The 14,287-nt window shown below is 48.5% G+C and overlaps 1 protein-coding gene across 2 annotated transcripts; it reads right to left on the minus strand.

Annotated features, from left to right (window-relative positions):
* Positions 80-14,151, minus strand: UHMK1 (U2AF homology motif kinase 1). 2 transcript variants are annotated; one of them, XM_021404322.1, is made up of 9 exons: positions 13,766-14,151; positions 13,071-13,363; positions 10,923-11,015; positions 10,186-10,377; positions 9,289-9,383; positions 8,389-8,465; positions 5,280-5,378; positions 4,273-4,361; positions 80-3,802 (listed from the first exon to the last, which is right to left on the minus strand). In XM_021404322.1, the coding sequence occupies exons 1-9, from the start codon at positions 14,061-14,063 to the stop codon at positions 3,656-3,658; spliced, it is 1,383 nt and encodes a 460-aa protein (XP_021259997.1). In that variant the 5' UTR covers positions 14,064-14,151; the 3' UTR covers positions 80-3,655. The 2 variants fall into 2 exon arrangements, with proteins under 2 accessions (XP_021259997.1, XP_021259998.1); XM_021404323.1 differs by lacking the exon at positions 10,923-11,015 and having other exon boundaries at positions 13,766-14,147.

Genomic DNA, 14,287 nt, shown 5'->3' on the forward strand with positions numbered 1-14,287 from the left:
CGCCGCCTCCCAGCCCCGCCGGGTGACGCAGAGATCGGCGCTGGGCCCAGGCCCCCACAAAGCTGGCTGCACGCTGCTGTGTCTCCAAGCATCATTTATTGATCATCGGGAGGGACCAAGCTCACGGCTGCTCGGCGTGACGGGGTACAACAGCTCACACCTAACCCGGATAGAGCACGTGGTCATGGATCCGGCGATGGGGAGGGTGTGCTGAGAGCTCAGGAGGACGAGCCACGGTGCGCTGTGCTGGCAGGATGCCGAGAGCAGTGGGGATCGAGCTGGAAATGCAGATGGGATCTGGCCGTGCCTCAGTCAGTGACCCAAAGTTACACTCCCTGTATTTAATAAAGAGCTGGAAGCGCAAAGAACTTTCTCTCTCACCCTGCTCACAAACATACACACACAGCAGCAGAAACAGGCTGCTGGATTTCTCTCCACCTTTGTCCCTCAGCTTTAAGAGCCAGGAAAGGCCCCGCACAGAGACACCATTCACAGTTTTGCTGTCTCCAGAGACTTTACCATTCATCCTTCTCCCTGAAGCAGATTTCTTCCCAGACAATACCTTTCCCCAGCCACCATTTCCTCTCCAGACGCTGTAAGAGCTCCAGCCTACGCTGGGAACATGACCTCAGCCGACAGCTGCAGCACCAGGGAAAGACCTGCCACCGTGGGTACATTGTTACACAGCTCTGGAGAAAGACAGCTCATAGGAGGAAGTTCTGCCTGCCACACAGACCAAGAAACCAGCAAGCACCTGGGGGAAAGCCTCAACACCTCACCCCTTCAGCAAGTGGTACTGTGAGACAAGGAGAGCCATGCCCATCCATTGCAGAACAGTCACTTTGCATCAGATCATCACGCACACTCAGGTACAATCTAGAGTTAAGGAACACAGGCTTTAGCAGGGCTGAAACTTATGCCAAGCCACCAAGAGCTCACTGAGACACCAGGGTGAGTTTCAGAGCCTTCTTCTATCAAGCTGCAGGCAGATGGTGAGAGATAATGCTAAAACGCTTCTGTTCTGGGGAATTTCTAAACCTCCCTGCAGCCTGCAGGGAAAAGCCAGGGACTGGACCCAGTGACAGAGATCGGCATCTTCAACTCCAGCCAGCAGGAAAAACAAAACAAAAAAAATGCAACTTTGGGTTTTCTGCTCAACTCAGCACTCAAGCCTGGTCTCACTGAGCATCCAATGAGAAAATGTGGCAGCAGGAGTTTGCATCTTGCAGACGTATTTAGTTCCTGGCATGGCTCTCATCTTTCGCCAAAGATCCAAAGCAAACTGCCGGAAAAGGAGATAAGCTTGAAAGAGAGCAGAGCAGCTCACAGCACTGGAGAGATGCACAGGTCCCGCCATAGATGAGAGCCTTCCATGCTCCCATGGCTGGTGCTCAGCTGGGCAGATCCCTCAGCCCTGCCTCTGCCAGCTGAGGCACATGCAGCCAGCTCAGCGCTGCTGACACAGTGGCATTGAACCTGGGAATTTCTGAGCCAAAGCGCTCGTACCAATGGCCAAACCTGCCAGAGACAGCAAAAACTCAGAGCTGAGGAGGTCAGTTACTACCTAGCAACATTTAGAATACTTGATACAAATTAAACACTGTTCTTCACATAGGAAAAAACCCTAATCCAAGGATCATCTGGATCCTCCCAGACAGTAAAGCTGCTTCACTGCAAGGACAGTTGAATTAAAAGCAATGAATCACACATCCCATCTACGCAAAGCTGCTTTACAGCTACATACACCAAAGTAGCATAATTCTGGGAACAGTCTGATCAGCAAATCATACCTTAAAACTCACCGTGGGATTTTTATTCCTGGAAAATCTACCACCTCAAAGGCTACAGAAAAATTCAAAGAGATTGGTCCTTTCTGGGTAAGTTTGGCAAGGGCTATAGTAGACAGGCCTCCACGCCAGCACAGAGACTAGTGAAATGCTACAGACGTTGGTTCTTGCAACAAACTGCATGCATGCACACAGGGCAAAAATCAGGAGGACCATTTAAGTGCAGGATTTCAGCAAGTCCGGCATCGGCAAGATGCAAGAAGTAAACTGCAAGGAAGTAAACTGCAAGGTAATTCAGGTATTATTAACTGTCAGAGACAGTTTGGGCAGCTGCCTTCAAGTATTCCATCTGGAAAAAAGAATTCAGGAGGGTTTGTGATAGGAAGGCTCTCCTCATCGCTAACACGGTACCAGGGCTGCAAGCTGGAATTTGCTATTCCCCTCTGTGCAGGGCTGCTCCATGCTGGGAGCAAGCTGCCCGCCCCTGCAAACAGACACGGGTCTGTGCGCCCCTGGGAAGCAACGCATCCGGCTGCCCCATGCTAGCAGCTGTGTTAGGGATCTTCTGCCTGTGCATTAAAGCCAGACAAGCAGAGAGCACACTCTGTGGGGAAGAAGTGATGCTGCTCACCCAGGTTCTTTCTCCAGAAACCTGTGGCTGTTGTCCCTGATGCTGGGAAAGACATCAGTCTGGCCAGTTAAGAGTGATTACTGGCCAAGCCCTTTCCAAACAGGATCTCAGATTGCCTCAGGCCCTTTGTGCAACCTATGAAGGACCAAAAGTGTCAGTGCTTCTAATCTACAACAAGTCTAGTGGGTTAATGCGAAAACAAAATGCACAACACAGAAAAGCCAAGCGTGGAACCTACAACAGACAAATATGTTAATTTCTCGTAAGACTCTCAGGCAGAAGTCCTGCTGACACACAAAGAATACTGCGCACTCCTTTCCAAAAATATCACCTAAAGACACTTGCATATTACAGATGATTTGGCATCAGAGCTCAGAGCGTCAGTGCCAGCACAGGGTGCAGGCTAGAAAGATGACTCCGTGTGACAATTTTCACATCACCTCAGGCTACAAAGTGCTTACAGGTTGTGTTGGGACTGAGGCTGGCACTGCTCTAATGACATTTAACCACACCCAGTCAGTCCCTGCCTATCCCACGCACACAAGCAAGTTCAGCTCAGCCACACCTCGCTGCCAGAGCCCAGCATGCCATTTGTGCCAGGTGAGACATGCGGCTCTTCTCGGGTCACCAGTCAGCGACAGGGTAGCACTGCAGGCTCAGCAGGTACCATTTCACTGCTTCCTTTTGCTCTAGGGGATGTGAAGACTCAAAGTCTTCCCAATACAGTCTCGAGAGGACGAGGATGGTGCTTCTGCTTGATTTACCATAAATAGCAACAAGAGGCAGGGAAGCCTTCCTTCTTCCCACTGGAGAAGAACAGGCATTATAGGAAAGCTTAATAAAGAAATCCTCTCCGCAGAGCAAAACCAGGCACTAGGGCCAAGACATTCAGTGGTCTCACTTCCATCACTTGAAAGTGCTTGCTGAGACCTGCTCTGCCTGCAAGGCTCCCACAGCCACCTTCCAGTCACCTGAGCGCCCGCCAGGGCAGGCAAAGCCACACATCCACTGTAAACAAGCAAGCACTACACACACACACACAAGCACACGCTTAAAGCCATCCAGGCCTCCTCTGCACATCACAAAGCAGCAGTAAAGGTTTCAAAGCCCATTTCAGTCCTTTGCATCTCTCCTTTACAGATGACTCAGAAGCAGGGCTAGGAAGCTCTTTTGTACATTCAACTGTAAAACACATGAGGAAGAGGAGTGAGACAACTCTCCTGATTGTTGCTACTGCCTACAGCAAGTTTTGGTACAGATATCCTCTCTTATAGGCACTCAGTGGGTAAAATGTAGCCACAACAAACTTGCCATCAAAAATCTTTCCAGTCAGCATTTTTTGGGCAGCTTTGGAATCACCAGCATTTGCATATTCAACAAAGACCTGAAAAAGAGAGAGGAGGAGTAATGCCCCTGGGTCAGCATGCCACCCTCCTCCCTCCCAACCCTGCAACTGAGAAAACAGTCCCTAAGGAAATCCATCCTCCATGTGTGGAGGAATCCAGAGCAGAGGAGCTATAAAGGAAGAAGATGCATCTCTGAGTCACAATTTCAACCCTCACTCCTTATTTCTGGACAGTGTGTTTTGTAAGGTGGGAGAAATTATGACAACGCTTTACATCCTCAGCACTTCCTCTACTACACATTGGTTTCTCCCATATTCCAGACCCTCTCCTAAAGCTGTTTTTGGGGTCTTCTCAGGTTAGGGAACTCTACATATCTGGGAAGGAACTTGCGCTGTCCTTCAAGACAGTGCTATTTTTAGCACTGTTGTCAGTCAGGAGCTGAGAAAGCAGTCCTGCAGCACACAGAGTGTCCACAAGAGTCCACAGCCTCTTCCCTCCCTTCACTTACTTGGCCTTTACCAGGATTTTCCTTTGGAATAAGCAAGGAAACCACCGGTCCGTATTTCTGACACTCCTCCCTTATGTCTTCCAGGATATCTGAGAAAGGAAAGAGCTGGTTGTCTTTCACTTTGCAAACTAGAGTGAGCTAAGAAGCATGCAAAGGCTAAACGAACACATCAAGAACTTCCAGTCAACGCAGCCTTTCCCTCTCAATTTAAAATAAATAATCAAGGATTTCCACTGCAGAAATTGATACTGCTCAATAGCCACACATAACAAGACAGTGTCTGAACTGAGGCACACAGACATGCAGGCAGGGAATCCCTGAAAACAGACAGTACTTCTCCTTGCACGTGAAGCCTGACCTTCCAGTAGCTAAATCGTTCAGGATTTGTGACTGCTTGCTTTGGTTACGGCACTTGGAGGAGGGGAACTAAAGTAGCTGCTACAAACCAGTCTTTGTGTGAGCAGAACTCAGCCTTTTATACTCCTATCCCTGAGCTCTCTAACTTGTGCCGCTCACTGGGATTTGAGAGCAAGCAGAAAAGTAAATTCCACAGACATACCTCGCTTCCTATCAAGTATAGCTTTGATACAGTTTAAGAACTCAATTTATTTCAGTTCTCTGATGAGATCTTGGATAAGTCAACCAGTAAACTATTGAGGATCCTGTTTCTGGGCTCCACAGAGCCCTGTGCATGTTCTGCAGAAGCTCAAAGTCACAAACACCTTACAAGCTCTGTGAGTATTTAATCAAATAGGAAAATCAAAACTGATCTTTTTTGCAATCTGGGATTCTTTAAGAACTCCCTATAAGCTCTGCATTCTGGTTCAATCTTTCAATCTTGGCCTATTCTCTGTTGGTGCGGTTAACCCTCTTGGTATCAGAGCTCAGCTGAGAAGCTCATTACTCTTGCACCTATTAATTGCTCCTCTGGTTGCTCTCTCATCACCAATACCAAACAAAACAGGAAGATGACACTGCTGTGTGAAAATTACAAAGCATACACCAACCTTCATATTCTTCTTCGCTCTGCAGAGAAGCATCACTTAGAACATTTAGTAGCCTCAGCACAGGCGTGGGGAGCATCACCAAATCTTCGATATGGGGAGCTGTTTGACACCCACACAGTTAGAGAAAACAAAAGAAATCAAAGGAGCACAAAAGCATGAAGTTGACTCAATATGCACTCCTATCACACACAAGAACTTCCTGCTCTTTGCAATATAGTTTTGCTTCACTCTATTATTACCTGCATTTACAGGTAATGTATTTTCCCCATTTCCAACATATCTTTGCCTGTGCACTTGAAATTGCTTTTAAAATTACAAAGCTAACAGCAATTAAGACTAGCATTGTGCCTGCTTAGCTCAGATTTAGAACTTAATGAGACCTCAAGGGCTATGATAGTTGAGCAAACTACCCCTTATATATGGCGACAAGAGAAGATGAAAGAACTATTCTGCAACCTGCTCCTCCTGTTACTGGTAGCAGACAAGCTGGAAACAGGCCAGTCAGCTTCTATAACTTCAATTCTTAAGCTACACTAAGGCACAAGCCTCAGCTGATTCTACATGATATTCAGGTTCTTCCCTGAACACCTTCAAAATCCAAATGCAATATGTTGCTTTGAAGACCTGCACGCACACCAGAAAAAGTAAAAATGTTTAATTACATAAGGCAGTGCTACAGAATAAGTCCAGGTCACATGACAAAAGTAAGATGCTGTGAACAACTTTACAGAAGCAGAAATAAAGCCTACTGCTATGGGACCCTCAGCTCTGGAAGAAAACAGACAGCTCCAGGATGACTTGGAATTGTCAGGGTATGGAACCTGCTGCAGGAAAAGGAACCATCAAGGTGGACAGAAATTCAAAGCAGCAAAGACAGACAATGTCACTTCTCCAAGAACAAAAGCTTGATTTCATGTTCCCAAAAGGGACCAGCAGACCAATTGATTTAAGATCTGGGAGCCCAACTTGCAGTACTTCAAGAGTGTTAACACTTTTATCTGTACTGGCAAGCTGCAGAAGTTCAACACAGCAGCAGAATCCACAGATTTCACATTTGACAGTGAGACAGAGGAGAGAAAAGGGAAGAAATGGCTCCAGTTCTCCAGTGTGAGCTTTCTGACTAGGTTCACAAAGACAGCAGGTGATTATTTCCTTGGAAATACTTTTCCAAGCTAGGCACACAATACGCATCAGGGACCTGACATCTCTGCCAGGTGCAGACATGACCTTGATTTCACAGTGTAAGGGGAGATGATAATCAAGGACACACAGTATAAATGTCCTATGTGAAATGGAAGAATCCTTATGAAAAGTTTAGGGGATGAAAGGCCTTATCAGTTTACGCTATGCCCAGTGCTCAGCAATAGCCCTTCGAAGGAGCTGAGCATGGCACCTTTTCAAGTGAACTGCTGTGACCATTCTTTCACAGGACCATTGGCAAACAAGAGACAGCATCAGCTGAATAGGGGACTGAAGGAACATTTAACTGTTGCCTCAGTCTTATACGCAGCCCTTTTGCTCAAGTAAGTTTGTAATTCACTTCACACGTCCTTTTTTGAGAAGGGAGACAAACAAACCCCTACAACTCAGAGCCACCTGACAAATGCATTTCTTGCAATACCCTTCTGTCCTAGGGTGTACTTTCTGCCTCGCACTTCTGCTCCTGTTCAGTCCCAGATGATACCAGCCACATCAACAACACATCAGGCTGCAGGCTACAAGCAGCACAGGAAAGAATCTGAGGGACTGGAAAGTCAAGACTTGGCTGTAAATGACAAGGAAAGTCATTCTCAGCTGTCTTTGCTCTACACAGAACAGCTGTGTCCAAGTGAAAGGTAACGACAGATCATATTCTGACTTCGTAGGAAAGCAACAGTAAATGCTTCTTTGTGCAGACACGCTTACGTATAACTTGGGCAAGGAAGACAACCAGCAACTAAGAAAAAGTGAAGCTGTTGTATAAACTTGTAGCACTAACCGCAGAAGCACCTTCCTGGTACAAACAGGTACAGTTAAGGTCTGTGTGTTCAAAATGAGACCAGAAAGCACTGCCAATATATCACTGCCTCTGCTCTAAAGCAAGACTGGCAGAAAGGTTCAACTCCTTCTATGGAAGGTGTCTTTATAACAGTCACAGTTTCTGAAATGCAAGAGAATTTTTAAAACAGGAATGAGTTTGTTACTTCTGATCAATATGCAGAGACCCCAACATCTAAACACAACCTCTGTATTTAACAGCTTATCTGCAAGCTACACCAAGCAGCTTAAGAAAAGCAGGACTCAGATTCAAGGAAAAATGCTAGCCCATCAAGAAGCTGGATGCATTGATTCATGCTGCTGAAAAGCTGGATGTGGAGCTCTTCACCGGTGCTCTTAAGAGCAGGCAAGCTCTGAACAATGCTACCGTATTGCTTTTGGAACATGAAATGTGGAGGGGTATGAGCTTGAACACAGCAGTTCCAGCCCATCTTTTGCTGACAGCCTGCAACCCACATGGGGAGGTCCTGAGGATACATCATCTTTTTTCTCAATTGAAGAGAAAGCGCCAGATCAAAGCGAGGTGGCATCTGTCTGACCTGCCACACGCACACCACAAGAAGCAGGCCCTGGCTTTCTCCCTCCTTTTCAGGTCCAAGATGGGCTCCAGCACCGTGAGAACATACTGGGACTGCTCAGCCTGCGAAGGGGAGGGAGCAGCAGATGCAACCACCAGCCATTGCTCATATTCCCTGCTTCTGAACCGGGAATCTGTTAGCATAGTAAAATCCATCTGCCCACCATAAATAGCATCACACTCTTCAAAAGCACCTTAATGGTCATAATACCAGTTAAGTACCTCGCTTATTTCTGTCCCCTTGGTTGAGTACGGCTGTCAGTACACTCTCAGTCAGTTCAATCTGAGCAGAATTTACTGGGAGTCCAACCAAGGAAAAGTGACAGCCCACACATTCACAGGAACAGGAGAGTGCTGAGAGGAAGGACAGCACTCTGACTTGCCTGCTGCAGTGCCAGAGGTCTGACAAGTGCCACAAATCTTGGGAGCAGCAATGCGGACAAGACAGGAAGCAAATGTATATCCATGTGAGCAAAGATGATGTGCACAGCTTACCAAAAGGAATGCTGAAGAACGGGCTGCATAAAGCCTTTTCAGCAGAGGCTCGCTTGCCTTGGTCACAATGAAGCATGCTGGAAGAGAAAAGACATCCTTATGCTCCTGCATGCAACATTCCTTCATCAACAAATCCAAGTCTGGCTGGAAGGCAGTACTGAGGACTATCCTATCTTTAGGGCACTTATAGTACAAAGAGAACAGCCAGGATCACATCTTCCAATTCACAGCTTAATCACACCAGAAGGATCTCTTGAGAGCATCTGCAGAGCATAATACAGGAGGTTTTGCTTTGAGATGCCTTTCAACACCAAGTTAAGGAAGTTGCTCACTTACAGGTTTACAATGAACACTACATGTTCCAGCTCCACCTCTCCAGGCCATTCTGCCCTTGTCTCAGACACTCATCTAGAGTCTCACAAAAGTGACTGCATTCCAAGCAGCTCCCACATCTTGTCACAAATGGGATTCAAAGCAGCTAATAACCCAGGGCTTGCCTGAGAGCATCCCCACCTGAACTTTAAAAGTGGCTCTCTGCCAAGTTGTGGCCTCATGCACTCTGCAGCCTCAAAGAAGAGTCACAAGTCAGGGAGACCAAGCCCTGCAGACCTCTCAGCAGAGAACTGCACAGGTACATTTGAATACTGTCTGCCCCCTCTTTTGTTTCTGACAATCTCCTAAAGCAGCAACGTTTTCACTGTACTGTTATTTTTCCAGTTTTCTCCAAATACAGACTCATTGGTGTGAAGCACTGACAGCTAATGCTTGCGCTTGTTACTAGCACAGTGGCAAGAGCATTAAAAACAAAGTGGTAGGTGTAGGTTCTAAGTTGCCAAGCGCAAGGCACAAGACTTCACAGGGCACATCTTTAAGCAACACTTCAAAATACAGTAAAGATACCTTTTAATAAGGTCTCTGAGGTGATAAGCTGGAATGGCTGAATTAACCACCCCTTCACTGGCAAAAATGCGATCAATGATGGCAGAACTGTTTGCCTGAAAAGGAAAAGAAGCAGTAGTTAGGGACGAAAAGAAATAGTAGTGCAAAGCTTGAAATAACCTAGGTTCTAGGAAAAGAGGGTTAGGCATTTTCCATTTGCCTACGTAAAAGCTGGAACGTGTCATGTGCAAACAAATTCGTTCTTACTAAGAACTTTATGATATTGAAAGGACATTGTTACTGGGAAGGGAAGCAGGAAACAAAGTTATTTCACGGTAAGGAGAGGACAGAATCAGGCTCAAGGCTCACAACACAGAGCCTTCCTCTTGTTTTCTCAGGATAAAGATGTAGGAGAAAAAATTCCAAGTTAGAGCTAACACAGAATCATAGGGGTTGGAAGGGACCTCTGGAGATTGCCTAGACCAACCTCCCTGCAAAAGCAGGTTCCCTACAGTAAGGTTAGACAAGAAAGGGTCCAGAGTTAGACGTTATGGTAAAAACGGCAAATAACTGTTGAGCAGCATGGCGCTGCTGAACTATCCACCCCATAGCTATTTCACTCTTCCATCACTACAACCAGAAAACTTCACCTCCCAGCTCTTGGAGAGAGATACAGACAAAAGAGATTCCAAACACAGAATCCTGGAGCTGTACAGTTTCAGTAGCCTGAACACAGGCAGTGTTCAGACACAGTCCCACAGGTCTTTAAGGTTTTGAAATCTTAATTCCCAGGACAATGGGATTACAGAAACATCAAAGAAATACTCTCTAGCTGCCAGGTGCTACCTTACAAATCTAAGGTACAAATAAGCAGCAGAAGAACTTGTTTGGTGTAAGCCAACAGCAGTTCTTACTCACCTTCCATTCCTGAGATTGGACTGTATGTTTCAGTTTCATTCCTGAGAACATTTCCAGTAAAACGATTCCCAGACTCCACAGATCCACAGCAGAGGTACACTCCGTCTCACTCTGGAGCCCTGCCTGTGCTAGGCAGTTCTGCAGTTCTGCCTCTGGAGCCCGATACCCGTCTGTTTGAATATATTTCACATCCTACAGAAGACCAAGCAAACACAAGAAGTTAATTTCACAGATCTCTTTCAAAGTTCTCTGCTTTACTCTTAAATCAGTTTACAGAGGCCCTTCCGGATGGGTCACCAAAATACTGTTGCTAAATTTACTAAAAGCATAGTACAGCCAGTTGTGTCAGAAGGCAGCTCAACTGGCTGTACTGCCGTGTCGATGATGGGGAAAAAAGAAGCAAAAACAGCAAGACTATGCGGAAGAAAAACATCTCCCAGCTAAACAGCAGCCATCCCACTAACACCTGAGCTCAATGAATGACAGCACTACTGGGAGAAAGAATCTGGATGTCACAGTGCACGTGCAGAGGACACTGGAAGTTTCAGGATAAGGGTGGATGGAACACACAAAATGTGCGTCATGTACGAGAGCTCAAACTACTCAGTCTGAACAGTGAGAATCAGTAACAGCTTCTGTTATTCAAGCACTGATGATCTCCAGAACAAAATACTAAAAGAATGAAGCAGGCACCTAACACCCAGACAAGGAAATTATCAAAGCCGCTTCCCACGCACCTCTTCCTTCTCTCTCCTTGCAGTCAGAAGTGCTGCAGCAATCAATACCTGCTCAGCTGCTGTGGCTGGCAGAGGAAAATGCCCACACACTGCCTAGTTAAAACAAGACAATCACAGAATCACACGAGGGCTGGTTGGGGGGCAGCTCGGAAAGTTTCCCGCCCAAGCTCCTGCCCACAGCCAACACTAGATCAGCCAGCCATGGCTGTGTCTAGACAAGTCCTTTGCCCAATACCTTTTCAATAATACACTGATGTAACTCAAGGAATGACAGAAGAATATGTGAGCCTACTTCCTGGACAAGGCACAGGACTGGGAATTCTTAACTAGGGAATATATTAAAACCAAAATTACCTGTTTCTCCAATTGAAAATAAAGTCTACAAAAGGCATTTCTAAGCAACAGAGCTCAGCAGCGTTTCATGAACCAAAAAAGAAAAAGTAGATAAACTGTGCAGTAGGGTACCCCCCTCCGATCAACAAAGAACAGAACCTCTAGCGTGGTGAAAGCAGCAGTTCAACAGCCCCACCAAACAACATTTCAAGATACAGAAAACACAGTGGTCATTGCCACCAGCAAACAGCGAGAGATGGAATTTCACTCCTACCATCTCAAGTATGTAGAGAGATTTACATGGTTGAGACCTTGCTCTGTGTACAGCCATTCTCTGTTAAACAGTAACTGTAGAAAAGTTATGTAACAATAACCCTGGCAGAGCTGTCAGAAATGTGAGGAAAACGTTCTTGACTGAAATAAGGTATTCATGCCTATATGCTGCTAAGCAAGGGCAGAGAATGGAGGCTGACATCCAGTATATATTCAAAGCAGGGCCACCTGAACAGTCAGCATAATTACAAGAATGAAATTCAGCCCAAAGAAAGCAGACTGGAAGGAACGGTAGAAGCAAATAAAACACCATCAACTATTATGAGGCAACTCACTGAGCAAGCAGCAAAACACAGACCTGAAGAAAAAATATATACATCTGCATCAGCCACAGGACACCACAAGAGTGGTTTCTGCTGATAGCGAGTGATTACCAGCACGAAACAGTGTTCAGCCAAGAATGCGGGAGAACCGAACACAACAAGGAGGAGCTGCTAAGCACACACATTAAAATCAGCTGTACCAAAGAATTCAGACAGGTCGCCCACGCAGTTCTCAGATATTCACAGATCAGTGAGCCTAACTGCCAATACCAGGTAGACCAGTCAAAAAAATACATGAATGTATGATCTTTTAGATGCGTAGAGGGCAAGGAAAGGGACAAGGCAGGATGCGTGTAAAGAAGAGCCATAGCTCACTCACCACCTACCACCCTGTGACTAAAGGCTAATTTGCCAAGAGGCTATCTGATAAAAAAACCATTCCTGATACCCCTCACAGAAGGTCACCAGGGGAGGGAGAGATGAATGGCAATTCCATCAAGTCATCAGCAGAACCTCCTGAGGCTCTCTGCAGAAAGTCAAGCAGTCTCTGCTTTCAACAGAGGCCACAGAAGAGAATAAAAGGGGCAAGAACAAATTTACAAAAATCATCGTCATCAAAACAAACATGTGACAGTGAGGGAAGGAAAGCAAACAGGAAAAGTAGCGCAGAGCAGGCACAGATCTGACCATGTTGGGAAAGGACAGACGCCACCTACCCACAGCCAGGGCTTTGGTCAGCACAATGACGTGGGAAAGAAACATCCAGGCTAAGAGAAAGGGAAGCTGCTGAAGATAAGATGAAAGTAAAGACAAGAGCAAGGACGCTGCTAGAGATGATGCAACTGGCTGACAGCAAAGCCTGGATTACTACTACACGCGATACGAGATGATAAAAGGAGATCCGACAGAGCTGGCTGCTCCCACTTGTCTGACCACATGAAACCCAGCAAACTTTCCAGGAAGTTGTATCATTAACTCTGGAATCCACGACTGCGTGTAGCACAAAGGCTGACACTGACACTAATCAGAGACATGCGCAGGGAATGGGATCACGGCTTCTGTTTCCTGGCCCAGCCAACATTTTAGCCATCCAGGAAACCCTCAGCACCAGCTCATTCTGACCACGCCACCTCCCCTCCTACACCCAGAAGCTGAAAGCAGCACAGATCCGCGCAGCTCAAGATAGAGCGAACTGCTTCAAGAGCAGCGCGTTCCAAACCTGATTCCCCTCTTTGAAGCTAAGTCCAAAGTCAATGAGCTTAAAGCACTCCTCCTCCGCGCTCCACAGGATGTTGCGTGGCTTGAGGTCCGCGTGCACGTAGCCTTTGTGGTGCAGGAAGGCCAGGGCTTCCAGGACATCGCGGGCACAGTGCTGGATCATCCACATGGAACAGCCCTGGTTGCTGGAGTGCAGCAGCAGCTCGGACACGCTGATGTCCAGCAGCTCCAGCAGCAGGCAGCGGGATGGGCCGTTGGCCGAGTAGTGGTTGGTGAACACGCCGTACAGCGTCACTGCAGCGAGACAGGTTGTAAACCTTGGTCATGAGCAACTACATTGCAACTGTGCTCCTCCCTATCGCTGCCCACTGACCTCCAGAGCTGCGGCAGGCAGCGCTGTACTGCTTCTGCAGAATGGAACTCAGGAGAAGCCCATCCACGGCTCCAGGAGCCAGCAACCTGCGGGACCAGCCCTGCCGGTGTAGGGTGATACCCCCCCGCCCCCGAGGACCTAGGGCAGGGGCAGGACGCCTGTCTCGAAGGAGTAAGGCCGCCGTTTGGGGATCCCATCCCAGGCCGCCCCTCGTACCAACCCAGGTGCCCACCCTGCGGTCAGCCCCTAGGAGGCCCACCCCGCCTCGGGGCCGAGGTCTCGTGAGCCCGGAGGGCCGCAGCGCGGGGGTGGGGTGCCGTTACCGATGTTGCGGTGCCCGCGGAGCTGCTCGAGCGCGGCGCGCTCCTTGCGGAAGCCGTACTCGGCGCAGTCGGTGGCGGCGGCGGGCGGGCGGGCGCCGGGGCGGCGCGCGGGGCCTGGCCGGGCCGGGGGCGGCACGAACTCCTTAACGGCGCCGGGGGGGGCCCGCGGGTCTCCGCAGCAGCGCACCCGGTACACGGAGGCCGAGGAACCGCTGCCCAGCGGTGCCTGCACCTCCCACAGCCGGCCCAGCGCCTCCAGCAGCAGCGGCGGCGCCGCGCCCCACACGCACCCCGACATGGCGCCTCCCGCTCACATCGCCCCGTCGCTACCGCCGCCCCGCCGTGCCGACAGCCGCCCCGCCGCACCCGCACCCCGGCCCGGCCGCCGCTGCGCCGCGGCCGCCATGACACCGGAAGTGGGGCGGGGAGAGGCGGGGCGCCGCGCGTAGGCCCCGCCCCCCGGCCCCACCTCGTTCCCTGCCCCGCCCCGCCCCGCTCCGCGTGGGGTCTCAGGTAGCCGCC

This window comes from Numida meleagris, chromosome 7 (genome assembly GCF_002078875.1).
Source record: "Numida meleagris isolate 19003 breed g44 Domestic line chromosome 7, NumMel1.0, whole genome shotgun sequence".
Classification (NCBI taxonomy): domain Eukaryota; kingdom Metazoa; phylum Chordata; class Aves; order Galliformes; family Numididae; genus Numida; species Numida meleagris.

What these genes read in the sequence shown, in the direction of transcription:
- UHMK1 (XM_021404322.1), bottom strand. Translation starts at nt 14,063, where the DNA reads ATGTCGGGGTGCGTGTGGGGCGCGGCGCCGCCGCTGCTGCTGGAGGCG. An exon ending in CTCAGAGACCTTATTAAAAG is followed by an intron (nt 8,466 to 9,288) that starts GTATCTTTACTG and finishes TTTCTCTTCCAG; the next exon opens with CATGCTTCATTGTGACCAAG. An exon ending in AAAATCCTGGTAAAGGCCAA is followed by an intron (nt 3,803 to 4,272) that starts GTAAGTGAAGGG and finishes TCTCTTTTTCAG; the next exon opens with GTCTTTGTTGAATATGCAAA.